The sequence below is a fragment of the Pygocentrus nattereri genome, chromosome 8, assembly GCF_015220715.1.
Source record: "Pygocentrus nattereri isolate fPygNat1 chromosome 8, fPygNat1.pri, whole genome shotgun sequence".
NCBI classification, from domain to species: Eukaryota; Metazoa; Chordata; class Actinopteri; order Characiformes; family Serrasalmidae; genus Pygocentrus; species Pygocentrus nattereri.
This window is the reverse complement of record NC_051218.1, coordinates 2,970,183-2,996,589: the sequence shown is the minus strand read 5'-3', so window position 1 is coordinate 2,996,589 and position 26,407 is coordinate 2,970,183. Positions and strand designations below refer to the sequence as shown.

The 26,407-nt window shown below is 42.9% G+C and overlaps 1 protein-coding gene across 3 annotated transcripts; it reads right to left on the bottom strand.

The window, feature by feature from the left end:
* Positions 1 to 23,577, bottom strand: exoc3l1 (exocyst complex component 3-like 1). 3 transcript variants are annotated; one of them, XM_017686678.2, is made up of 14 exons: positions 23,503 to 23,577; positions 23,331 to 23,408; positions 19,427 to 19,602; positions 18,380 to 18,599; positions 16,683 to 17,098; positions 14,571 to 14,860; positions 13,358 to 13,475; positions 13,099 to 13,224; positions 12,295 to 12,395; positions 11,247 to 11,360; positions 8,343 to 8,613; positions 6,851 to 7,006; positions 2,330 to 2,463; positions 1 to 545 (listed from the first exon to the last, which is right to left on the bottom strand). In XM_017686678.2, the coding sequence occupies exons 2-14, from the start codon at positions 23,362 to 23,364 to the stop codon at positions 359 to 361; spliced, it is 2,343 nt and encodes a 780-aa protein (XP_017542167.1). In that variant the 5' UTR covers positions 23,365 to 23,408; positions 23,503 to 23,577; the 3' UTR covers positions 1 to 358. The 3 variants fall into 3 exon arrangements, with proteins under 3 accessions (XP_017542167.1, XP_017542168.1, XP_017542170.1); XM_017686679.2 differs by lacking the exons at positions 23,331 to 23,408; positions 23,503 to 23,577 and having other exon boundaries at positions 18,380 to 18,623; positions 19,427 to 19,494; XM_017686681.2 differs by lacking the exons at positions 23,331 to 23,408; positions 23,503 to 23,577 and having other exon boundaries at positions 18,380 to 18,626; positions 19,427 to 19,441.
* Between the last annotated feature and the right edge of the window lie 2,830 nt (positions 23,578 to 26,407).

Sequence of the window (26,407 nt, the reverse complement as noted above, 5' to 3'; positions counted from 1 at the left end):
GCACTGAGCTGCGGCCGTGTGATTGGCTGATTAGCTATTTGTGCTAACAAGCAACTGAACATACCTAATAAAGTGGCCGGTGAGTGTATATTTTATATGTGGAAATGATGAAGAATCAATTTAATTAAACATCAGTTCTGTCAGTGCAGAGCAGTCCAGGCCACAGTTGGTCTCATGCCATGTGTGTTACGGCCTCTCCTCATCAGGACTGTGGAATATTTCACCATTCAACCAGGCAGAAGGTACGAGAGAGACGGAAACTGCTAAATTTAGCCTGTGCCCAGAGTGGCGTTGATGAATCCTGTTTGCTGGGCTGGACAGGATGCTGTGTGTGAGTCTAGTCCACAGAGAGAACCCCTCAGGCGCACTTGGCAGTGGGCAGGCAGAAAGGCATGCTGGAAGGAGGCACGAGGATGTCGGGGAAGATTGGACGGTATCCTGGCGGCAAGGGTGGGGAACTCTGTTCCAGTAAACACAGCACTGTCCCACGAACATCTCGGGGAACGTCCCCTCTTACGTCCAGCAGCACAGACACATGCTCCTCACTTAAAAAAGAGAGACACCAGGAGCCATGAGTAGCTTAAAGCTTCTACATTTTTTGGACATATTAATAAAAACTTTTAAAGAGCCCATGTCAAGAAACTACTTCCTCTTTTGAAGTAAAGGAGTTTGATGGAGTACTAAACACTGACAAAAAGTCCATACAGTCCGAAGAGTCCATATATAGAAACTGAGCTGCAAAAGCAGCCTGTTTTGAATGAACTGCTTTTGTGATGTCACTAAAACCAATGCATTTAAATATAACTATGTGCATATATATATATATATATATATATATATATATATATATATATATATATATATATATATATAAAACAGGTCAATTATATATATATAACAGGTATATATATATATCAGGCACAGTAACAAAAACAGCCTGTTTAACTCTAAAAGATAAAAAGAAGTTTGAAAATATTGAATTACTAAGACTTTTATTATGACATAAACCAACACAAAGTAGACCTTGTACAGGAAAATGTAGGAAATGATCCCTTTCATGTTTTGCATACTAGCACCCCAGCATAATTTATTAAAATCAAATATTAAACTTTTTTATTGTAATATTTTTAAAAAGAATTTATTTTAAAAAATATTTTTTATTAAAAAATTTTTTAAAGCTACAAAACAGACACTAAGTTTCTCTGAAGAAGAACTGTCATGGAGACACAAACAAAGCGTGAAATGGGTAACTAGTCTAAGGCCTAATCCCATTTCTTATTTTTACCTAAACCCCTTGTTTTTGATTGCAGCCTTGCCCCTTGGAACTGAATTACAAGGAGTGGTGGTTGAAATCTTCCTCTATGAAACGGGACCCTCAAATAAACAGAGCATCACTTCATTAACAGCTACTGGCGCCGCTCTGTAGGCGACCCTGCCCGTGTGCAGAGTCAGCAGAGGAGGGGAAAGTTCAGCTCCTCACTGCTGGGCTTTAGTTACATTTAGGGATCATACGCCTTCAAAGAGGGGGGCAGTTATTTATTATCGCTCCCCACTAATTCTTCAGTGATGTGAAGCCGAAGTCAGACATTCGCCAGATTCTTGTTTGAATTTTCCCGTTCCACCTTAAATGAAGCAGCAGGTACATTCTGGCGCTTCAGGTGTCAAAATAGCTGGACTATTTAAGGTGGAACAGGAAAGTTATCTATCTAACTACCGAGAAATCAGCATATTACTAGCAGTTCTTATGCCTGTTATGATGAAAAAGGACTATAATACATTAAAATTACGTTAAATTAAGATAATAAAAAAGGTTATTGTAATTTTTAACATTACAGGTTTCTCACAACACTTTGTGTGGGCTGTGAAAAAAAACCCTTTCAGAGGGTGATGTAGCCCTAACACTACACCCTACCCCTTGGCATGAACGCAAAAAAATTTAGGGATAAGGGCCAAGTTGTAGGGGCGAGGGGTGAAATGGGATTGGGCCAAAGTCTATGCCTATTTCACTTCAGTTATCAGCCAAATAATTCCGCATCTCTGGAGGGAAACCCCAGGAACGGGTTCACTGAAAAATGCATTTGACGTAAGCAAAATTTCAGATACAACATAAATGCAGTATCCGAACACAAAGGTTAAAAGCTTGTCAAGCTGGTTTTGCTGCATGACCTCTAAAGTACAGCTGCTGTATCTCCACGAACACATTAAATTACTGCTAAATTAAGCGGCGCACATTAATGTCAGTTGTACCTTTGGGAACATTTATTGCACCTTTATTGTTCATGCTTTCTAAAGCGTTCTTTTTTATGCCAGTGTGATTTGGTTAGCTTACCTGATGTCAGGATATTTGGCTATGAGTCCAGAAACCTCGAGGGTCAGCAGGCCAGGGTCTTTGAGTTTAATTAAATCTGCCAGCACAGGGATCAGAGCTGTGGGGTTCATCTCATTAACGGTGCTGTCAACCTCCTAAAACACACAGACAACTTTAAAACAACGGCTTTAAATGTCTTACATGAAGTTAAAGGTGAGTAGCCCTCGGTAAGCTTACACTGAAAAGCTCAGCCTACCTGATGTACATCATTTTTACATGAAACACAATTATTGCCAAAAGTGGGAATCTGTAAGATGGTCCTGTGATATGTTCATATATTTCACTCATGTGGAAACGACCTACATGTTTCAGTCAAGTAGATTAAATGCATTGTTTCCTCAGTGTCTTTTCAGTAGAGCAGGGGTCATCAGTTGTGGTCCTGAGAGGCCGTATTACAGAAAATTCTGATCTTTTTGTCTTAAGATCTGACAGGTCAAGATAAGATTGCTCACAAATTCGTCTTACAGAAGCAAATCTCATCTTAAGAATCTTATGTAATCTTATCTAACAGCATCTTTTCTTATCTCAAATTAGGAAATCCTAACTTTCTTGATTGAAGTTGTCAATCAACTGTCGTGTCTGTTAGCTAGAAGCTGACCACACGAGCACAACTGGAATGTAAACACATAATCAAGTTATTTAGCCAGGCAGCTCAGGTTAGGTACCGTCCCTGAGGTAAAAAAGGTCAAATAAAACTAAAGCCCGATAAACTAAGAGTTAATAATGTTGTGTCAGTGGTTCGTGCTGTTTATCAGAGTCGCAGCTCTCAGTTTCAGTTTCAGTTTCCCAAACTCTTTAGCCAAACATTATTCCTCCTAATAAACAGACACACCTTCAGCTCCGTCTCCTCATTATTCACCACCATCACTGTAATGTTTTATCTGACGAGATTTAATCTAACATTACCACCCGAAGGTAATAAGAGTGGATGGTGGCAGTGTCTGGTGCTTTTAAATGCTGTTAGAAAAAAAAAAACTCACAAGTCAATGCACCATAGGTAAAGCGTCATTATGCCAGTTATAGTGAACTGTGCTGCCTCTCACTGCATAAAACAATAAAAACAGACGACTGAAACTATAGTTAAGATGCTCTGGGGTTTATCTTAAAGTTAAGAAAACAGGATATTTTGGCAACTTAAGATGTTCCTGTAATACCGTTTTCTTATCTGGAAATAAGATTATAGACTTCTGTTCTGTCCTAACTTCAGTCTTAACCATTTTAAATGCAAAACGCACTTCGTCATAATCTTCATAACTTTCATATTTCATAAGCTAGATTCAGAAGCTGGGAGTCGACCCATTTTTCCACAAATCTGGGCTATAAACTATAAACAGACGGCATCTCTTCGGTGATCTGCTCTGTAAACATTATTTTTATAAAATAACACAAAGAGCGTCAGAGATTTTTGGCTTTCAGCAGTAAATTGTAAACATGTAGTGACATGTGTAGATCATAAAACACATGTTCTGTTAGTTTGAGAGGAGCTTTTACAAAAATAAATAAATAAATGAATAAAATAAAATTGATATTTATTTCATGTAGTTAGTGAATAATTTGCCTTATGATTTGGTCACGTGAATTCAGATGGAAAAACCAAAATACACTCTGGTGAATAAGAGTTAACTAAAGTTGCCACGACGGCAAAGCAGATCTCCAGCTTAAGAATTTTCTGCAATATGGCCCCAGAAGTGCAGGAGCCCAGCACTGTTTACTGATTTCCATGTTCAAATACACCTGGACCCAGCAGTTACCCAGTTTAATAGACATGTACAGGCTGAATAGTTACTGATTTGGGTCTGCTTTTAGCTGCAGAGCTGGAATTCACTGCAGAACTCTCTAGAACTCGACTCGCAGGCGTCATTCAGCGGATCTGTAGTGGGAGGGTGAGTGGCTGTGGATGGAGGGGGGGTTGGGTGGTTGTGGTATCACATCACCTTACATCTCAATGATTATTAATAAACGATTAATACAATTAATTTGATTAACATTAATAAAACTTATTATTAAAAGAAAAATGAACATCCTCGTAAAAGAGGAGGGGGCGGGTGGCCAAGGAACACTGGCCTGGGGAATTGAAAAAAATTCCCTTTTTATTTCATTTAAATTGATTTAATTTTATTTGGCTGATTAAAAACATATTTTTTATTCACTTTATTATTTTTTTTTATTGTATTACTTTACAATCCCTTCACTTGACTGTTTCACGTTTTAGTTTGCCTTATTTACCTTTTTATGTTGAAATGCTTTCTTGTTTTTACTTTTATGAAGGTTGCCGGATTGATATGGAGCCACTATTATGGGACCACGTCCACTCGTTTGAGAGGGGAATCGTATCACTCTGATAATCCGGTCACTGTCTCACATAATCAAATAACTGCAAGGACAAAACAGGAAGAGCAGCCTTTTCCTTTGTACACGGTGTTTGCAACCCATCAGACTGACTGTCTTCAGTCGCACAGTGAATTTCTACCAAATCTGGACGTCACTGAGGAACTCACAACATCTGGGCCTCGTCAAAACAAGTGTTACACAATCACACGCGCCCCTGGTCAAACGACATATATTGATATATATTATATTTAAAACATTAAATATGGCCTGTATACGTTTTATAATTTATGTTTTTTCCCAATATGTTATACTCAGAAAATACATTGAGCACTAAAATGAACAGAAAAATGTCATATTTTAATATTTAAGTGTGTTCTCTATAGAAGGTGTGTTAACTTACTTAGAAAATCAAGAAAACGGGGGGTATTCAAACTCATACATACACATGTACCAATTACATCAAACTACTTTACCCCTTAAACTGCAAGCTTATCATTCAGCTACTAATCCTAAGACTTATTCAGCAACTAACAGTATCTATTATGAAACTAACATCCAAGTTAACCCCTTGAGCTTTAGGCTAAGTTGTTAGTCCCCGAAGCCTAACGGCCCACGCGTGGATCCAGACTTCAGTTCCTCACTCTCATATCGTTCACATCTGTGTCGTACTAGTTTACATCTGTCTCAGTATTAATCACTGAAAAAGCAGCCTGCAGTTTAAAGGGTTAATCTTCTCGTTCAGTGACTGACACTGATTTTATTGGTCACTGCAGTGAAACCGATGGAATTGAAGTGTGGGTCCACATAGATCCACAGATCCATAAAGTCTTAGAGTTTAGGGCGGTTGCTAAAGGAATGGTTCAGTGAAAAATCCCATTTAGGCAATTTTCTACTTCCCACAGATGTAGTCGATCAGTGGAGACGTGTCTGGTGTCCAGATTTTGCGTCTTTAGTGCTGGAGCTACAATCTAACGTTGCGAATAAACACTAGAAAGCAACAGTCAATAAAATCTTTTATTATTATTATTTTATTATGTAAATACATCGCCGAGCTTCTCTCAACCCGCTCAACCCGTATGGGTTGTCTACAGTGGCTGGACGCAGCACATACCGTGAAGTTTTCTTTGTTTTTACAGCTTATAGTAAGTCATAATGCGCCCTAAACCACATCAACAAGTCTGTGCCACCTTAATGAAGACCTGGGTGCAGTCTGAGCAGGATCATGCTTTGTTGATGTATTTACAGAACAGATTTGGGTGACTATTGACTTCTACTGTTAGCATCGTTAGCCTAGGCTAATCTACTTTGCTGTTTTGCTAGACCTTTCAGATTTTTGCCACATTTCTCTTTTAAATCTTATCGTTAGGTGACTGACACTGATTTTTTGGTCACTGCAGTGAAACTGATGGAATTGAAGTGTGGATCCACATTCAGAGTCTGGCTCCAAGTGGGGGCAGTTGTGGGCTGGAGGTTAGGGAATCAGCCCTGTGACCGGAAGGTTGTCGGTTCGATCCCCAGTGCCGACAGTCCATGACTGAGGTGTCCTTGAGCAAGACACCTAACCCCCAATTGCTCCCTGGGTGCTGAGGATTGGGCTGCCCACTGCTCCGGGCAAGTGTGCTCACTGCCCCCTAGTGTGTGTGTGTGTGTGTGTATTCACTAGTGTGTATGTGGTGTTTCACTTCAAAGATGGGTTAAATGTGGAGGTGGAATTTCCCTGTTTGTGGGATTAAAAAAGTAACTTAAATACAGAGAATGGTTCAGTGAAAAATCACATTTACACAATTTTCTCCTTCCCACAGATGTAGTCGATCACTGGAGACATGTCTGTAGTGCTGGAACTACAAGCCAATATTTCCAGCACACATTAGAAAACAACAGTCACTCAAAGCTTTTTCATAAATACATCTCCAAAACATCTCTCCACCTGCTCATATATTGTCAAAAATACACACATACAGTGAAGTTTTCCTATAGGATGCATGCTGTGCATTAAACCACATCAATGGTTGACACTCCCCTGACCTATTTACGGAAAAGATCTGGGCGACTTTTGACTTCTAGTGTGTGAATTTTTGGTATTTTGCCATTTTTTGACACTTTTTGTCACATTTCACATATTCTCACATGTTGAGGGTGGACTTTTCTCACCATGCTCTGGAAATGCTCTCTCAGCTGCTGAGCATCCTGGGCCATCTGCTGGGCGAGCTGCTGCCTCTCCTCCTCGCTCCGGCAGATCAGCTTCTTCTGCATCAGTGCTCGCACATACTCCACCACCGTCAGCCTCTGAGACTCCTCCTGCAGCCGCTGCGCACAAACACACCACCGTTTTATAAGCATATCTCCTGCTTGCTTGTTTGCTTGGTGAGTATTTGTACCAGGAACACTTGTTAAGTTGTTGCAACACTGCATTTCTCTCCTAAGTGGACGGCCACTCAACAGCTTTTTTAAATTACGTAATATATGAGTTGCACAGATGTTCTTAAAGGGGAATTGCACACTTTTTTCAAAATGAAAAAAAAAGTCATTTTGAATAGTAAACAAAATGATTATATTCATGTTGTAGAACGTGTGACCCCTGGTTCCTCACCGCTGTAAAAAATCTGAACATGTACGTTTCTCTACAATTAGCCATTTGACATGAAACCACTCTTTGACTTTGTTCATATCTCAACCACTGAATTTAGCAGAATTTTCAAAAAATTCAGGGGAATTCCCCTTAAATACTGCCGCACGGGTTCATTTGACCTGTAGTTACAATGCACTTAGCAACTGAAACCATCTTAAATCTAGTCAATATGTTTAATATTTCTCATTATAAGATTGTTATTAGAATATCAGGTATATTATAAGATCATTCAATCTATTTCTAGACAGTTTACATGTTTTATGTTTTGAGTTTAGCTTTATTTATTTATTTATTTATTAAAAAACAATGAAACAGGAAAAGAACAAAAGACAGCGAATTCTAGAGAAGGGCTGAATAATTTTGCAACATTCTGATATACACTCACCAGCCACTTTATTAGGTACACTTTGCTAGTAAAAGGTTGGACCCCCTTTTGCCTTCAGAACTGCCTTAATTCCTCATGGCAGACTTTCAAGAAGGTGTTGGAAACGTTCCTCAGAGATTCTGGTTGGTTATTTGAGTTCCTGTTGCCTTTCTATCATCTGGAACCAGTCTGCCCATTCTCCTCTGACCTCACAAGGCATTTTCGTCCACACAACTGACCGCTCACTGGATATTTCCTCTTTTTCGGACCGTTCTCTGTGAACCCTAGAGATGGTTGAGTGTGAAAATCCCAGTAGATCAGCAGTTTCTGAAATATTCAGACCAGCCCGTCTGGCACCAACAACCACGCCACGTTCAAAGTCCCTTAAATCCCCTTTCTTCCCCGTTCTGATGCTCGGTCTGCACTTCAGCAAGTTGTCTTGACCACCTCTACATGCCTGAATGCAGAGAGCTGCGGCCGTGTGATTGGCTGATCAGCTATTTGCATTAACAAGCAACTGAACATAAAATAATAAAGTGGCCGGTTAGTGTATTTCTGACATGTTGATTAGCTGTAAGATGATTTTACTTGTCAAGATCATTCTGTTGCTGCGTTCTGGACAGCAGTGGTGGCGATGGAGGTTGACTCACCTGGCGGCAGGGTGACCGCACGCGACTGTAGAGCTCATAGTGGTGCTCCAGAACGATGCACACCTTAGGGATAACGTCTCCCTGGGCCAGCCAGGTTCGAGACAGGAGCTCCTGCAAGTGGGGCAGCAGGTCCAGCAGCAGCTGATCCATCACCAGTCGACAGGCTTTCTTCACAGCCCGGTCCAGTGCGGCCAGCGGCCCAGGGGGAATCCGGGAAAAACGCACTGATGCTCGAGAGCCAACCTGCTGATGCAGGCTCTCTGTGGACATTCTAGAGGGTGGGAGCATTTTAAGCATTTAATTAGAAATAGAGTGGAAGAGCATGCCCAGGATTTCAGATACAGTGTCTGTCTGTGACAAGACTCCAGGGGTATACAGTACTGTGCAAAATTCTGAGACCACCCTGTCGTCTAGCATTTTTAGCATTAGGATAAAAATTATAGAGAAGCCTGAACAGCTAAATACATTATCTAACTGCTCAGCGTTTAGTTTGTCCAGGCTTGCCTTTATTACAGCTTCCATTCTTTTCTGCAAGGATACTTTTCCACAGTTTCTGCCGCTAGGGCTACTCCTCCGCATTGAGAGGAGCCAGCTGAGGTGGTTTAGGTGGCTGATTCAGATGCCTCCTGGACGCCTCCCAGTGGGCCTACCGGAATAAGACCCCGGAATTGTCCTAAGACCCGTTGGAGGGATTACATCTCCAAGTTGGCCTGGGAGCAGCTTGGTGTCCCTGGGAATGAGCTGGAGGAAGTTGCTGGGGACAGGGTCATCTGGGATTCTCTGCTCTCCCAACTGCTACCACGACCCTATCTGGACTAAGCGGTTAGTGATGATGATGATGATTTTTGTTTTTTTACACCTCCAAAGTTCAGTCTTAGAAGTTGGTTTAGTATTTTCTGCTTCCCATGATCCAAATTCAGTGGTGTTGGGGTCTCAACTCTGGGGTGGTCAGTCCATCGCCCAGCTTCTTTGTTCGATGTGTCCGTCTCCTTTTCTCAGTGAGGTTCTTCTTGATCAGCTACACGTCCTTTCAGACCCACAGCGCTGAGCGGTCTTCTCACAGTGGAAGGATGGACAGAAACACCTGTGGATGGTTTCAGATCTGAAGCAGCTTGATCTTCTCCTCTCTCTCAGAGATCAAAGCTTTTAGTGCTGTTTATCTGAAGGGGCAGTTTGCGTGTCTACCAGGTCTTCCAGAGTTCCCTTTTATCTGCATCCTTAATTGCAAAGCAGCAAAGGCAAGTTTTGGTTATTGTGATGTCTATTTAAAAAAGCTTTTGTTAGAAGGACACGGCCATAAGTCAATGGTTTAAAGAGGGAAGGGTTAAAGTGGCAAGAGGGTGCACAAAATAAACAGTGGACGCATTAAACACTGATAGATCTGATATTATTTTTAGTTGTTGAGGTTTTCTGTGTAATTTCTGTGTAATTTTCTGTGTTTCCTGCTTTTTCATGGGTAGGCTTTTGCACAGCACTGTATCTATTTATCACTGGAAATCTTTTTCTACAACTAAATCTGTGCCAAGTAAATCAGTCTGAACAGCCACTTTCCAAGACATGTAAAAGTTAGTCTTAGGCAAAAGCAAACTAAAACCTGACCATATAAATAAGAAGCTTTAACCTGTGTCTATTAAATTTGAACAATTTAACCCTTGCTAACAAGTTTAAGTGACCCTTATTAGTCCCACAACGGGGAAATTTCACCTCCACATTTAACCCATCTGTGAAGTGAAACACCACATACACTCTAGTGAGCACACACACTAGGGGGCAGTAAGCACACTTGCCCGGAGCGGTGGGCAGCCCAATCTGCAGCACCCGGGGAGCAGTTGGGGGTTAGGTGTCTTGCTCAAGGACATCTCAGTCATGGACTGTCGGCACTGGGGATTGAACCGGCAACCTTCCGGTCACAAGGCTGGTTCCCTAAACTCCAGCCCACGACTACCCAGTGAGTGTAATGTGAGTGTATTGATTCAATGCAGTGCCACCTATAAACGTCCATTACGTATTAACTACATGTGGTATGTGCCTGCGCCACCCCAGGCTCCAATGACAGCCGCAAGAGTTGTCAGGGGCCCAAACTACGAGAACGAAGCCCCGCAAGGATGGCGGGGGAGGACCGTGAATGAGTGAGGGATGAAGCTCAAAACCCGAGCTCTGCTGAGTGGCACGAGTGATGGTGGGAGAAGGAAGATGACGATGCCGGCCAGGAGAGGCACGAAGGCGGGAAGTGAGTCCCAAACTCTGCTGCCCGGGCCCTGCCCCCTGTTCCACAGCGAGGCCCCATCACTACAGCTCGTGCTCAATCCACGTGGCTGAGATGTGGAGCCAGGGCGGTGACAAAGAGGCAGAACAACAAGCTCTCGGCTCAGGCGCTCAGGTGAGAGCCACCTGAAGCTGACCTGGCCTGCAATGTGAGCACCTTTTAAAAAGAACAAAAAGAGAGAGAGAGACAGAGAGAGGGACGAGCAGCAGCAACAAGAGAGGACTGACAAGCTGAAAAGCTCAGCTGAGAGTAGGAAGAGTGGCAGTAGCAGCCCGAGAGACTTAGCTTGGAAAGGACGGCAAAGTCCAGTTGAAAGCCACTGAAAAGTGGCCAGTGTATCATTGGCTTTGTTTGATTGTTTTGTGTTTGTTTGCCGGTGAAAATTAAAGTTACGGCTGCTGCGGTACTGAATCCTGCCTGCAGCGCTCTCCTTGAGCCTGGGCTGGCACATGACGTGCTGCACTACATTACACCAGAATAAAACTAAAGTAAACTTTAGGCAGGCTATGGTCAGACTATCACTTCAAGAGCTTTGCACGTGGAATTAAACAAAACAAGATGCAGAAGTCACAGACTTGTTTGTAACAAACAGCACTAACACAGACATACTGTCGAAAGATACTTGTACACCATCTCACTTGAGGATGATGCAGTTGCTTATGCAGGCCAGAAGGTAATGGAGGTAGAACTTGCTGTTTGCTGTTGGATCCTTACGATGCTCCTTGCCAAATTCGACAATGGCATCTCGAAATCTGAGCGGGATTTACAAGGACAAACTGGTGTTAGTTTAATATGACACACTTAATACAGCCTTTATATAAGAAATCTACAGGAAGTAAATCTAGCTGTGCTACATTTCTGCACATCTGGTCCGGCTCTTTCCCTAATCTTCAAAGCCTTCGTGAGCTTGCAGGGGAATTCCACTCATTTCTCAGAAAAGTTGCGCATGATTAAAGTATTAAGATGTAAAAAAAGTTGTTCTAGTTGTTCCATTCTAGAGAAATTACTGAGTCAGAACTGTTCACAGTGGTAGTGATAAGAACCAGGGGTTGCCATGTCTACAACACAAGTCATTGCCATTTTTACTATCCAAAATCACCAGTTTTTACATGTAATATTGATGATGGTAAAATAGCAGTAAATTTGGGGGGAAAAAAATCGGCTTTGTTTTCTTGGACTATTTTGCCATAGAGTTCCCTGCATGTACCAGCATGTGTTTTGGACCAGAACCTTCTCAAACCCACCATAAAACAACGTCTCAGACATCAGGCAGCGTACTCATAACCAGCTTGTGTAATAACTTTCTGTGAGGGAGCGTTTAGAGGCATTAAACTCTACAACGATTCCTGAACGATTCGGACTCGGCATGTTTCTCTAGAATGGAGCGGTTCACATCAAACCACTGTCAATGACTTTGTTGAGATTTTAACAATTTAATTATGCACAAATATTCTGGGAAGTCGGTGGAATTGCACAAAAATTCCCAAAAAGTCTGAAAATTCCCTCTACTATGAACCATTTCACTTCAAAGCAATTTAATGACTTTGTTTACATTTCAACAATTGAATCATGCAGAAATAAAAAAAATTATGGAATTGTTCTTTAATCATTTAGACCGGGAAACCATTGCAGACCTGGATTTTGACGTACTCGATTACACCCAAATAATGTATTTACAGCACAAACCTACTGAGAAGGTTCTCCATCTCATAAAGACCCATCTGGATCGTCTGGTCCCGCAGACTTTCGCTGATCATAAGAGCCACACGTGCATTCTCCTCCAACATCTAACAACACAGAGACAAGAGCAACTCACCTGTACAGTGTTTCTTTACTTACAATGGAGAAAGCTTCTGTTAACATAAGACACACCACAGTTTATGGAAAAAAAGTATTGGGACACTTATACATTACGCCTGCAGGAGTTTTTATGACATACCATTCTTAACCCATAGGCATTAATATGGAGTTGGTCCCACTGTTGCAGCCATAACAGCTTCCACACTTCTGGGAATCTTTTTACAAGAGTTTGGGTTTACAGTGAGTCTGTGGGAATTTTTGCCGATTCATCCAGAAGAGCATTTGACAGTTGTCTGGGGCAGCTCTAGCAGGACAGAAATTTTACAAACTGGCTTGTGGCAGAGGTGGCGTCCTATGACAGTGCCGTGTTTAAAGTCACGTGTTTAAAGTCCACCTGTTAGCAATGGGCCCTGAGATGGACTATCGACCCCAGTCCAGGGTGTATCCTGCCTTCCGCCCGGGATAGGCTTCAGCACCGTCTCTAACTGTATACCAGGAGCTAGAAGGGTTTCCAATAAAGTGGCCAGTAAGTGTATGGTACTCATAACATGGCACCAAGAGAACGACCCAAATTCAGAGGTAAAAGTGCAGATCTTGGATCACTTCTTGCCTTCTATCTTATTCATTTTCATATGAAATCAGATACTAATTAATTTCTTCCTTTTTAGAGATGCTTGAGTGCTGCTCTACCTGAGTGATGATTGTAGGGAGGCTTGTGTGGTAGCAGCCTTCGTGATCAATATCAGGTTCCTGATCCCTCTGCCAGTCTGTCAGCTCCACCTCGAGTGCCTTCTGCATCCATTCTGAAACGCTTTTCTACCAGAACAGTTTACAGATAGGCTTAAGCCATGCAACCATGCACTCTCCACATGCTGTCTGGGTGCTTAACTGCCTCTCAGACAAAGCCATTTAAAATGAATCAGGACCTCATAAATCACTGTAGCCTCACCCGAACACTCTGAACATATTTGTTCTGCAGCTGCTCCAGACCTTCTTGAGATATCAATGGCCCCAATTCGTCCTGGTCCAAATATGCAGAAAGGGCAGGGTCACCCATCATCTCTGAGCTAGAGAAGCAAATACTCACTGGTCAAAATGAATGACCTCAAATATGAATACATTCATGTAGACTGTTTATCTATTATAAAAACAAAGCTGCGGCGCTCCAGTGTCTTATCCTTTATTAATATTAATAAGTGTTTTCTTCTTTTAAAGGCATATGGGGCAGTCATGGGCTGGAGGTTAGGGAACCAGCCTCGTGATCTTTAAGGTCGCTGGTTCGATCCCCAGAACCGACAGCACATGACTGAGGTGTCCTTGAGCAAGACACCTAACCCCCAACTGCTCCCCGGGCGCTGCGGATTGGGCTGCCCACCGCTCCGGGCAAGTGTGCTCACTGCCCCCTAGTGTGTGTGTATTATTGTATGTATGTGTATGTGTGTGTAGTAATGTATATTACTCCGAATGCAGTTCATGAAAATCGCTGCTACAGCCGCTTTCAGAGGAACAGTTTTCATTTTCTCCCTCAAAAACTGTCAGCATCAGAGAGCGCGAGGGCTCAGCAAGGGGCAGGTGATCATTCACTGGAGCTTGTGTTTGTATACAGTGGTGCTGCGGACCACGGCGACCCGGTGTGCCCCCTGCCGGAGTGTGTACGTGTTTAGCTTTTTGCCAAATATGTTAGTTAGTAAGTTTCAATCTCCAGCTAACATGGCTTATCTAGCATTTTGGTGACAGTCATTGTCACCTATCCACTGATTTGTCCCTCTGTAGACGTTAGCTGACGCTACTGTACTCTGACAGCTGTGAATTTTTCCACAGAGCATTTATATACTTTATTTAGTTTGGACTCACATTGTTGTGTGCTTGGTTCTCCAGCAGTTGGAGACGTCCTCTAATTTCTAATCTCGGCAACTAGTGATACTAACAGCCTTATTTCTGAGGTTAGTAACTGTCTGTAAAGCAACAGCGGGACTTATTATACTCAATGTTTATGCAGTTCCTTTCCTTGTGAAAAGGGTCTATTTAACATGTTTATGCACAACACCGAATTCTTTAATTTCAACATTTTAATTTCACACGACGGGACAACTTTAGGCACTTATCCTGCTAGACTGGGTTCAATCGCACTTATGTAAGAGATTGCACAGATACAGCCCCACCTGTTGTAGATGTGCAGGACCCAGTTAAGGACAGCAAAGATTTCTCCGCTCTGCAACTCCCAGCCGATGATTTGGCTCAGGTGGGTCTGCAGGCAGCGGTGGCAGGCGTGCAGGTAAGCCTTGGTCAGCTGGTAGTGAGGAGGGACACACTGCTCCAGAAGGTTCCGCACCGTGGCCAGGTCACTCATGATGCTGTGCTGAAGGGCAGAAAGATGTCCGGCCAGTCCAGGGCCTCGAGTGTGCAGGTAGGAAGCGCTGCGAAAACGTGCTGCAACCGTCTCCTCCAGCACCTGAGAAACACACTATGCTGCATCACTAACACCTAAAGGCCTGGACAACAAACAAAGTGCTTCACTACTAATGTTAATGTCCTATTTTAATATATAGATAATGGTCAGCCAAAACATGTTTGGTGCCTGAAGTCTGCATCTTTCCTTCGCTTTGGAGTTAAATAGCCCTGTGCAAACCACACCAGAACCAACAGTCATAAAGTTTCTCATAGCAGGAGGGCTGATCTAAGATCTGTCAGTGAGTTAGTAGCCTCTGTCGGCTTGCCCCCTACTGGCCATTCCTCCAGTGGAATGGAAATCGACTGAGATATTTTTAATTAGCATAATCAAATAACACCTCATTTTCCTGGTACTATGTTATTATGTTACAAGGACACTGTTAACATTGTGACTGTGTGTTGAGCTGCTGGCGAGCAATGAGGGCGAAGGGGGAGGGGTGAGATCCCCTGAATGACAGCCATGCTGATCTGCAGCTTTCTTCATATGAAACAATGCATAACTGACAACAGCTTTAAATAAAGTTCCACAATAAATAACACTTTTCTAAAGGCGGACTCATTTGATCACCAGTTTGATTCAGTTTGCTTCTGATTTTTGTAAATCACACACATTTCCATCAAAACGTATTTCATCTATGTTGTTGATGGAAAAACATATACATACGTATTGCTGTTGTTGGACCAAAACCTCGTATCTCCATTTTCAGTTTTTGACATGATTTGAAAACGCCTGTTGTCCTTTACATTGTGTGTAAACTTCATGACGAATGGACCAAAACAAACAGCCAAAAATTACTTGGACAAGTCTGGTTCCATTAACTTACATTAAAAGTAAAGTGTGTTTTTTTCCTTCTAATGCAAAGTTAACATTTTGGAGACACAAGGTTTTGTTCTGAAAAATAGTGATATATATATATATTGATAGATATATATAAGCGATATATATATATATATATATATATATATATATATATATATATATATATATGGACAATCTGGGGGGTTCTGAGGACTGGGGTTAGATACCACTAGATTAAGTTATCTCAAACAGACTTTCTTAAGGCTTCTGACACTGTACCACATACTGCTATCAATAAAAAAGGATAACAGCACAGAAAATGTTCAGGCTTCAGAATTTGTTTCAGCTAGGTGTATAATTTACAGAGGTATTGTCAAGATTGGCCCCTCCCAGTCCTGTCCATATGTTCGTGCTTTGGTTTAGCCCACGTGCGTTTGTTTTGGTTTAGCCCCCTGGTTTCATCACTCCGCCCCTGATTTTCTCCGCCTGTTTTCCACCTGTCCCTCGTATTCCCTGTGTATTTAAGCCTTGTGTCTGCTGGTCTTTGTTGGTGTTGTCTGCTGTGTTGTGTGTACTGGTCTATGTACAGTTGTTTGTTCTGTTTTGTTTCTGGTTTGTCATGTCTGTCCCCCGATCAATCCGTGTTGGCTCTATGACCCTGGACTGTCTCGACCCTGAGTTTGGATTTGCCCTTAATAAATCTCGCTTATCTCCGCATACGTTTCCGCCTCCTCACTCCCCGTTACAGGAATCAATAACTTACAATTCCAGCAACGGCATAAGTAAGTTTAAGGCATAATGATTTAGACATGCAGTCTGCTACCCAAGGCCCAAGCCTCCATTACTTGTCAGCTACATTGCCCTCCCAGCTCCAGTCCAAAACATGTCTTGGCTGATCGACTACATTTGGGACAAAAGTGAAAAATGTGTGAATGAGAATTTTTCCCAAACAATTTGTCTATAAGTAATGAAAGTGTTATCGCAGTTTCCTTGCAGGTCATTTCATTGTCAGTGGGCCTCAGACCTTGAAGAAGCGCTCTCTCCAGCAGCGTGGCCTTCCAGGGGGCATTGGCCTGCTGTGCGTTCCGGACACACCGCGCCGCTCCTCCAGAAAGATCTGATCCAGAGCCTCCTCGCGCTCCACGATGCGCACCGCCGAAACAAACGGGGTGGGGTTCTGGAGAGACAGGGTCAGTCCACTGCTCACCACTGCCCACAGCTCTTTAGCCAGGGCCTCCACCAAACGTCCCACTCCAGAGAAATAGTTCTGCACCAACTTGTCATCTTCAGGGCTCAGGGTGGTCCTGGACGCGCCCCCACATCCACGGAGCTGCAGCAGCACCTCGTCCTGCCAGCGCTCCAGTTCCATGAGCCGGGCATGGGCTTCCAGCAGCCTGCGCGACTCCACCAGGCGCTCCGTCTCCAGCACCATATTCCGCACTGAGTTGTAAGCAAATGCAGTATGACTGTCAATATTAAATACTGAATCACACATTTATGACAAAATAATAATAATCATAATAATAACCCCTTGAACTGTAAGGATCTGTGCATTGTTGCTTTAATTCCTCACTCTCATAACTACAGAATTTTTATGGTACTGACCCAATTCCATTTCACCCTTCGCCCCTAGCACTGATCCCTTTATCCTCTATTTTGTGTGTTCACACCTCGGGGTAGGGTGTCCCAGGTTTGTTGGGATAGAGGGGTGGGGCGAAGTGTTAGGGCTACATTGCCCTCCAAACGGAGGTTTTTCAGAGATTCGCTCCAAACTTAGCCATTATCAGCTAGCAGCTACATTATTTATTTATTTATTTATTTAATCAGGACAACACAGTGACACTAGTGAGCACACACATACACCAGGGGGCAGTGAGCACACTTGCCCGGAGCAGTGGGCAGCCCTATCCACGGCGCCCGGCAAGCAATTAGGGTTAGGTGTCTTGCTCAAGGACACCTCAGTCATGGACTGTCAGCACTGGGGATCGAACCAGCGACCTTCCGGTCACAGGGCCACTTCCCTAACCTCCAGCCCACGACTGTCCCCTACTTGAAGATGCAATAGATATAATACATACAGAGCTTTTAGCTGAAACCAATGTGCAGCCTGGTTAGGCGTTTGTCTGAAGATACAGCTCTGAAAATGGATTGAATTGACTTGACGCTTTTTACAACAGGCAGCATCACAAAGCAGTTTTACAGGAACATCCAGGTCCAAGCCTCATGAGGGACAGTGGCAAGGAAAAGCTTGAGAGGAACCAAGACTCGATTATAGAACCCATCCTCCTCTGGTCGACACCAGATGGCAAACAATGTTAGTATAAAATATTAAAACGCAGAAATGGGGAAAACAGGTGGGGCAGTCGTGGGCTGGAGGTTAGGGAACTGGCCCTGTGACCAGAAGGTTGCTGGTTCAATCCCCAGAGCTGACAGTCCATGACTGAAGGATCCTTGAGCAAGACACCTAACCCCCAACTGCTCCCCGGGCGCCGTGGATAGGGCTGCTCACCACTCTGGGCAAGTGTGTTCACTGCCCCCTAGTGTGTGTGTTCACTTGTGTGTATGTGGTGTTTCACTTCACGGATGGGTTAAATGCGGAGGTTGTGGGACTAATAGGGGTCACTTGACTTAAGCAATGGTTACAATTACATAGTTTGATGTACATTGAATTGAATCAATTCATTTCAGTGAAGTGTGATATGACAGTGTATGAACGCTGACCTGAGTAGAGGCGTGGCAGGTTGCTAACAGCAGCCAGGAGTTGACAGTGATTGGTCGATATCTCCCTCAGCGTCTCCAGGGTGACGATGGCTTCAGCATTCTGACTGCACTCCAGCCTGGCTTTGTGCATGGAGTGAGACGCCTCTCTCAGCTCAGTACGCGCCTCCCGCAGCTGCCCCAAACCCCAGTCCACCCCCTCCAGGTAGGACTGCACTACTGACTGCAGGCAGTACAGTTAAGGAACCTTCTTAGAATGAAAGGTGCCAACATCGGTTCTTTACGCTTTGCCACAGAAGAACCTCAAACATTTTTTAAATGAGATGTGCGAGAAGAACCTTTATAAAGTTATAGAATGTAACTCTTAAAATGGTGTCGAACTTTTACATTATATAAAAGTTCTCTCAACCTTTACAAGGGTTCCTTACACTATATAATGATTCTCCACTCAATAAAGTGGTGTGAGTGTGAAGAACCTTTATGAAATTTAAAGATCCTCCACATAATGCAAAGGGTCTGGAAAGAATCCTTAAACTGGGACAGAACCTTTACATTATGTGAAGGTTCTCTCAACCTTTTTAAAGGTTCTTCGCACTTATAAACCTCTTTATCAAACATGCTTCCTTAGGGAACCAAAAGTGGTGCTTTTATGGCTCAACCGTATAGGATGTATATGTGGGTCCATGCTTGGTTCCTCACTCTGATAACTAGAGAACTTACACATTAGTTGTAGAACATACACATCACAGTAGTTACTGAATAACAGGTGTTAATATGAACCACTGAATGATGCACTGAAGTTCAATGGTAAGCGTTAAGCTGATTAATCACCAACTGTTATAATACAGTCAGTAACTGTTCTGTAGGCTCGAGAGTGAGGAACTAAAGTCTGGGCCCACAGATTAACTGACATATAGGGTTAACTGACATATTGAACCTTGGTTAAACCTGTCTAGGCCCATATTGTCCTATATGGTCAGCTACAAAACAATGAGACAAAGAGGAATCACACAAAATCACACAAAACACCGAACAATAACATTGATGTACCTTTAATCTGGAATTGATGGATGTGGTTCTTTGACTCTCCCTTTTCCTGTAGTGTCCCAGCCTTTCCAGGTTCTCCGGCCGACAGAACACACCTGAGGCCCATTTGAGAGCAGCTCCCCGCGCCAAACACTCCGCCCGCTCCAGCTCCGGCCACTCCTCACCCGGGACCAGGACATCTGCAGCCCAAAGGAAACAATCACTCAGCCGGGCTGGACAGAACACTGCACTGATAAAAGCGATGGACTGAATTTACTTGAGTCAAACGTACATCATTTCCACATGAATGAAGTGTCACATCAACACAGGCATGACTTTCAGGCTACTTATGTGAGGCAGCAATCGTTTTGAGGTAAGAAAAGGAAATGATGCTCACATTTGAACCACGTCAGTTCAGTGCATCCCCTTTCCAGTGTGGTAACACCATCACTTCACACACGAGCGATTTGACTTGCGTCCAGATGCCGTTGCAATAGGAATAAGAGCTCATGTTAATGTTCGGGACTCAGACTCAGCCTCAGTCTTTAGGTCTAGGCTAAAAACTCACTTGTATAGTGGAGCCTTTGGTGATTAGTCTCCCCTGTCAGATCTAGACCTGCCGGAGTCTCTGCTGCTCTGTTATACTGTAATCTGTGGTCAGCCACTCATTACAGAACTGACCCTGTGTTCTCTTCTTTTCTTTACCGAGTTGATCAGCTGTTGGCCCTTCTGCCCTGATCGGGTGCCACTGCTCACCAGCCATCGGCTTGACCACCACTGTTGCTGCTGCTGCTGCTTTATAATCATAAACTAATCAAATCAGCCACTGCTTTCTTTTTTTCCCCCACTTTGTTCTATAAAACTTCATAGTAACAATGTTTGCTGTCCGGTGTCGACCAGAGGAGGATGGGTTCCTCTCAAGGTTTCTTCCTCTTTTAGGGAGTTTTTCCTTGCCACTGTTGCCAGGGGCGACGCTCATGGGGGCTCGGACCCGGATTTTAATTTTTCTTTCTTTCTGTAACACGGATTGTTCTGTAAAGCTGCTTTGTGACAACACCTGTTGTAAAAACCTCTATATAAATAAACTTTGCTTGCTTGCTCATGGGCACAACTTCATACTCATCTACCACTGTAAGTCACTCTGGACAAGAGCATCTGCTTAGTATATAAATGTAAATATGCCCCATTAAGAGGCCCATAGCACCTAAACACTGTACAATTTAGTGCTTTATCCGAGTTAGAGTTTACTAACTCAGGCATTTCAGCTCATATGCATGATTATGCTGTAAAAATTACACTGTAAAATTACAGTAAATCACTGGCTACTTGTTACGTTACTTTCACAGTAATTTACTGCATACTATTAACAGTAAATAATGATAAGATAGCTGTGATGCAGCTAATGTATTAAATATTGACTTTTAATTTTTAAATCATACCTATAAATATGCCATTTTAAAAAACAATATAAATGAATATATTTATTCGCTGTTTATTGCATTGTACATGCAAATACGCTCTTTTAAAATTAAATGAACATCTACCACAACATTTCTTTCAAGTTTTTAAATCACCAAAACCTGAACTGTTATAACACTTTGCTATCACATCCCATAATGCTGTGCGGTATAGCTCAAGGTTGACCTCACAGCAATTTGCTGTGCTATTATAGAAAATACCTTCAGTTCATTTGACGACCAAATGGTGAAGAACTGTGTGCTTATCAGTCATAAACAGTGTGAAATCCTCGCAATGTCAAAAAATATGGTTCCTCAAAGATTCTTTGGTAAGAAAATGGTTCTATGTAGAACCATGAACACTCAAAGAACCCTTTTGACAATTAAAGGAATCTTTGAATCATGAAATGTACCTTCCGATTAATGGAGAATGTGCTATAGATGGTTCTACATAGAACCCTTTTGAAAACTGTTATTGTATTTTTACGATATGAAGCATGTTAAAATGACAAAGCCCTCATCTGGTGCTGTATAGAACCCTCTTCAAATATTTTCAACCTGAAGAACCCTTTCATCGTGCCATGGGTTCTTTAAGTGTTTAGAATTCTGTATAGGATCGCTTTCTTTACTAAAGAACCCTCGAAGAACCATCTTTTTAAAGTTAGTTAGTTAGTTAGTTAATTAATTAATTAATTAAAGAAGCCTTGAAGAACCATCTTTCCTAAGTGTGTAGTTTTATGAATTTCATCTCTAGATGTCTTAAGCATATGATTTTCTCATGTATAGTGCTGCAGATGGGCTCCACTTTAGAGTCTTCTCTCTCTCTTTTAAGGCCTCTGAGGTTTCTCCCTCAGAAACCTCAGAGGCCTCAATGATGCCAACACAGTTTACACTTCACACTGCAACCATTGGTTGGACCATTAAGTGTCTGGGCCTCATTATCTGGAAATTCACTGATGGATCCTGCTTTGGTCCTGACCCAACACTGACCTGTATCTGAAAACCATTAACACTGAAAACCTATGCAGTTTTATACTTAGCATTACTTTACTTAGCCCAGAGGGGGCTCAGACTTTGTGGGAGGTGTCTTGGGAGCCAAAGTGCAATGTCTGCGGTGGGCTGAGGGGCAAAAAGCCAAAGCAATTCACAAGAAGAAGGTTTCAAATAGATTTTACACCACTCATGGTTAATAACATATTGAGTGTTATAAAGAGTATATAAGACACCAATCAGGCCTAACATTCTGACCACCTCCTCGTTTCTACGCTCACTGTTCATCTTATCAGCTCCACTTACTGTATAGCTGCACTTTGTAGTTCTACAGTTACAGACTGTAGTCCATCTGTTTCTCTGATACTCTGTTACCCTGTTCTTCAGTGGTCAGGACCCCCATGGACCCTCACAGAGCAGGTAATATTTGGGTGGTGGGTCATTCTCAGCACTGCAGTAACTGCTGCTGACACAACGTCATTGGAGCTCAACACACTTGGAGGAGAACACTAACCTCCAGTTCTGTTGTGTTAGCTAACAGACGACCACAGTGGCTGAGTGCTGGGGGGAAGAGAGGCCTGTCCTACACACCCAGATGGAGGACAGTTCCCATCATCAGAGGCCAAATCAAGCACAGGGCCTTCATTTAGATGGTTGCACCATTTGGGACAACCTGTCCATTCCTTTTCTGTTTGCCAACCTCAAAAAACTCTATATCTAAGTACCTTAATATTGAGATACATGAAATATATTGGTAAAGAGTCTTTAATCATGACGTTGTATCTTTCCCATATCGCCCACCTTTACCAGTAAAATAGATTTATTTAAAATTTATTTACATGCTGTTTTTTTCTATACCTCCCAACTCTAGAAAGATCTTTCCATCCTGCTTAAATCTACAGCATGTACAGCTCTGCAGCCGAACAGCCTGAATTGTGTTCTGAGGCAGTCATAATGACAGCTTTAGTTAACTTGCCCAAGTTCTTTCTATGAATAAGCCTGTTCATCCTCCGTTGAGGTCACGAGGCTAGGACAATTTCAGTGATTTGCTGGGGTTTGACATCAGCAAAGTCTCCAGCTTACCAGTGTAAGTGATCATTACTTAGAATGACTCAGCTCAGCATCCTGATCATTTTCAACCTCTTCAGCCAACCGTTCCCACGATGCTAAACCTCAGTTATGCTTTGTTCACATCTGAAATCATTCTCGTTCTTCAGCTTCCTTTCATTCGTTCATTCATATGTTTCCCATTATTTGTTATGGTGCTTTGACTTCATATGACTGTCAATCAAATGCACGTGTCAGTCATGTCAATTCAAAGCAGCGTTTTTTTTTTTTTAAAGTGCACTTTCACAACTTTAGTTCTACAGCGAGTTACTGGCAGCCATGCACTAATCCTGCTTTGACAAAAGCTTTGCCAAACGTGCGCGAGTGCAGAGTTAGAGTCAGTGAGCTGTTAGTGAAAGGCTAAAGGGCTCTACCTTCATTACGGCCATTCTCTTCTCCGTGGGACATTTAGGCCTTCTGTGGTTCAGCTGTTGTTTTCTCTGCCCCGGGCGCTGGAACACCACGGACAGCCAGTGAAACGGACGGACAGACAGAGAGAGCGAGAGAAAGAGAGAGAAGAGGTGGTAGAGGAGAGAGCGTACATACCCGAGCTGCTCTACTACAGCCGGCCTTCCTCTCTTTCTCTCTCTCTCTCTCTCTCTCTCAGACACATCCTCCACTCACAGGCCGACAGGAAGGGACGGAGGGAGGGAGGGAGGGAGAGAGAGAGACTATGACAATAAAAAAGAGAGAGAGGAGGAGTAGGGACGGGAGAGAGAGAGAAAGATGGAGAGAGAGAGAGAGAGAGAGAGAGACAGGAGAGTGAGAGAGAAGAAACGAGCGAGGGTGGGGTTAGTAGAAGCAATCCAGATGGAGAGTTGTTAGGGTGGGGGTGGTGGACTTTTTCATGTCCAGAACGGTCTCAGTGCCCCAACGCCAGTCACCATAACCAAACCAAACAACCTTCAGATCGACTCTCCTCATGCTATTAAAGGAACATGCCAGTGTTTTTCACGCTAAACTCTGTCTGCTTCATTTGTAGCACATCATCCATCAGCACGGACGATAATTTCAACCCATTTTTCTGTACACAGTAAAAGAAAAGGAAACCCATGAACTTAAAACCCCCCTTAGAATAGAAGGCAATCAGCAGATTCTGGGTTAAAATACTGGAATATTCCTTTATCATAAGGTCAAAACAGTGAAAAGGTCTATTGAAGCGCTGTAGGGTTACGTAAGCCTTAAGGGTTTTACTACAACAGGAATGAAAGTATTATTACTGTGATTAACCCTTGTGTGGTGTTCAGGTCTGTGGGACCCATTTTCAACATTAATCAAAAGGAAAAATGATGCGATTTATCATTATTTCAACCTCAGATTCTTGGCCAACCTCATTTTCGGTGGAGATCATATAAAACACCCCCCACACATTTATATTACACATGTGGTGTTGGGCTGAACCTGCGGGGAATAAAAGTGTGGAGGTGCTGTTTCCTTGCACTGCTGTTAGTCTGTGTGTGTGTGTGTGTGTGTGTGTGTGTGTGTGTGTGTGTGAGAACCCTATGCTGCACACTTGTGATATTTTAAACATCTGGTATTTCTACATAAATTGTGGCTGTATTGATTTAATGAAGCAATAATGTGGTGGTCCACCAGACCACTGAGTAACAAACACATCAACACCACACAGGGGTTAAATAAACCAATAATAAGCTCTTACTAACCAGAATTGCACTCACTCACTCACTCACTCAGCACATCCAGTAAAAGGAAACCTTGCGCATCTTTGATACAGTGATAGAAAACATGGCAGACAGAAAGCTCCAGGTGTCAACAATGGAATTGATAAAATTATTTTATTCTTTTTTCACCCTTTGATGCGTATGTAGTGTTGTTACTCTGATGGCAGAGTTAAATGAGTGACTTTTAAGGTTAACACGTTTCTCGTTGGCTATACTGATCAGGCGTAACGTTCTGACCACCTCCTCATTTCTACCCTCACTGTCCATCTTATCAGCTCCTCTTACTGTATAGCTGCACTCTGTAGTTCTACAGTTACAGACTGTAGTCCATCTGTTTCTCTGATACTCTGTTACCCTGTTCTTCAGTGGTCAGGACCCCCATGGACCCTCACAGAGCAGGTAATATTTGGGTGGTGGGTCATTTTCAGCACTGCAGTAACACTGACGTGGTAGTGATGTGGACTAGAGGCACTGATGAAGGACTAGAGGATGACCAACACAGACTTTGCAGCAGCAGATGAGCTGTCGTCTCTGACTTTACATCTACAAGGTGGACCGACAAGACAGGAGTGTCTAATACAGTGGACAGTGAGTGGACAGCAGCACTGCTGTGTCTGATACACTCATAGTACCTGCTCTTTGAGGGTCCATGGGGGTCCTGACCACTGAAGAACAGGGTAACAAAGTATCAGAGAAACAGATGGACTCCAGTCTGTAACTGTAGAACTACAAAGTGCAGCTATACAGTAAGTGGAGCTGATAAAATGGGCAATGAGCGTAGAAACAACGAGGTGGTCATAATGACATGCCTGATTATAAATGCTTCTGCTCATTGCCTTCTATTATAAGTGTTTTGAGTCAGTGGGTTGTCTAAGTACAGGGACGCATGTCATAGTTATCCTCCCATTGTGACTGACTGCCCACTAAAGCTGCAGCAAATAGAGGTTAGGCTAAAAAAACACTGATGTATTCCTTTAACCTCAGGTCAAGCCATTTAAAACGGTAACTGGAGCACAATGAGAGAGCTTTAGTGCTTAATTGTTCTATGAGGCTTTGGTATACTTCTAGAAACGAGTCAGTGATGGTCCACAGCTGCACACTGGACAAAACGCTGACCCTCTATGAGGTTGTTTATACGTGCAGTCACCGGGGCCTTTGACCTCGCCCCCCCGGCGTCTGTGTTTATATCATATTTCCCGAAGAGGCTGGCTAAACACACACTCACGCATGCACACAAACACCCCCGCCTGGCTGAGTGGCTCCACCAGAAAGCGAGTCTGTGCGCATGTGTGGGTGTTTGGTAAGAGCTTTTATGGCAAGAAGGTGCAAACTGTGTATTATTATAAGATGATTTTGTTTTGACTGGATAAGTGTTACGTTTCGCTGCCAGCTGTTTTAGTAAGTGTTTGTCTTTAAAAAAGCGTTGTGTAAGGTTTTGATGTGAAGAAGTTGTTTATTTTGAAACTGTTTCAACTCTCCAACTGTCTTTTCTCACAAACGGAGAACGTTAAGGTCCAGTTCGGCCCCATAAATAACCATCAATAGTTTGTTGACCGCACAAAGTGCCATAATAATTAGAGCACCATGACACTAATTGAGCTCTTCCGCTGAGGGAACAGCTCCTTCGGGGTGAAAGGCACTGAGGTATTGTTATTACTTGCTTAAATGAGACATAACAAACAAAACTGCATTTTCCTTGCCAGTTCACAAATACACAGATCCGGCGTAACATTCTGACCACCTCCTTGTTTCTACGCTCACTGTCCATT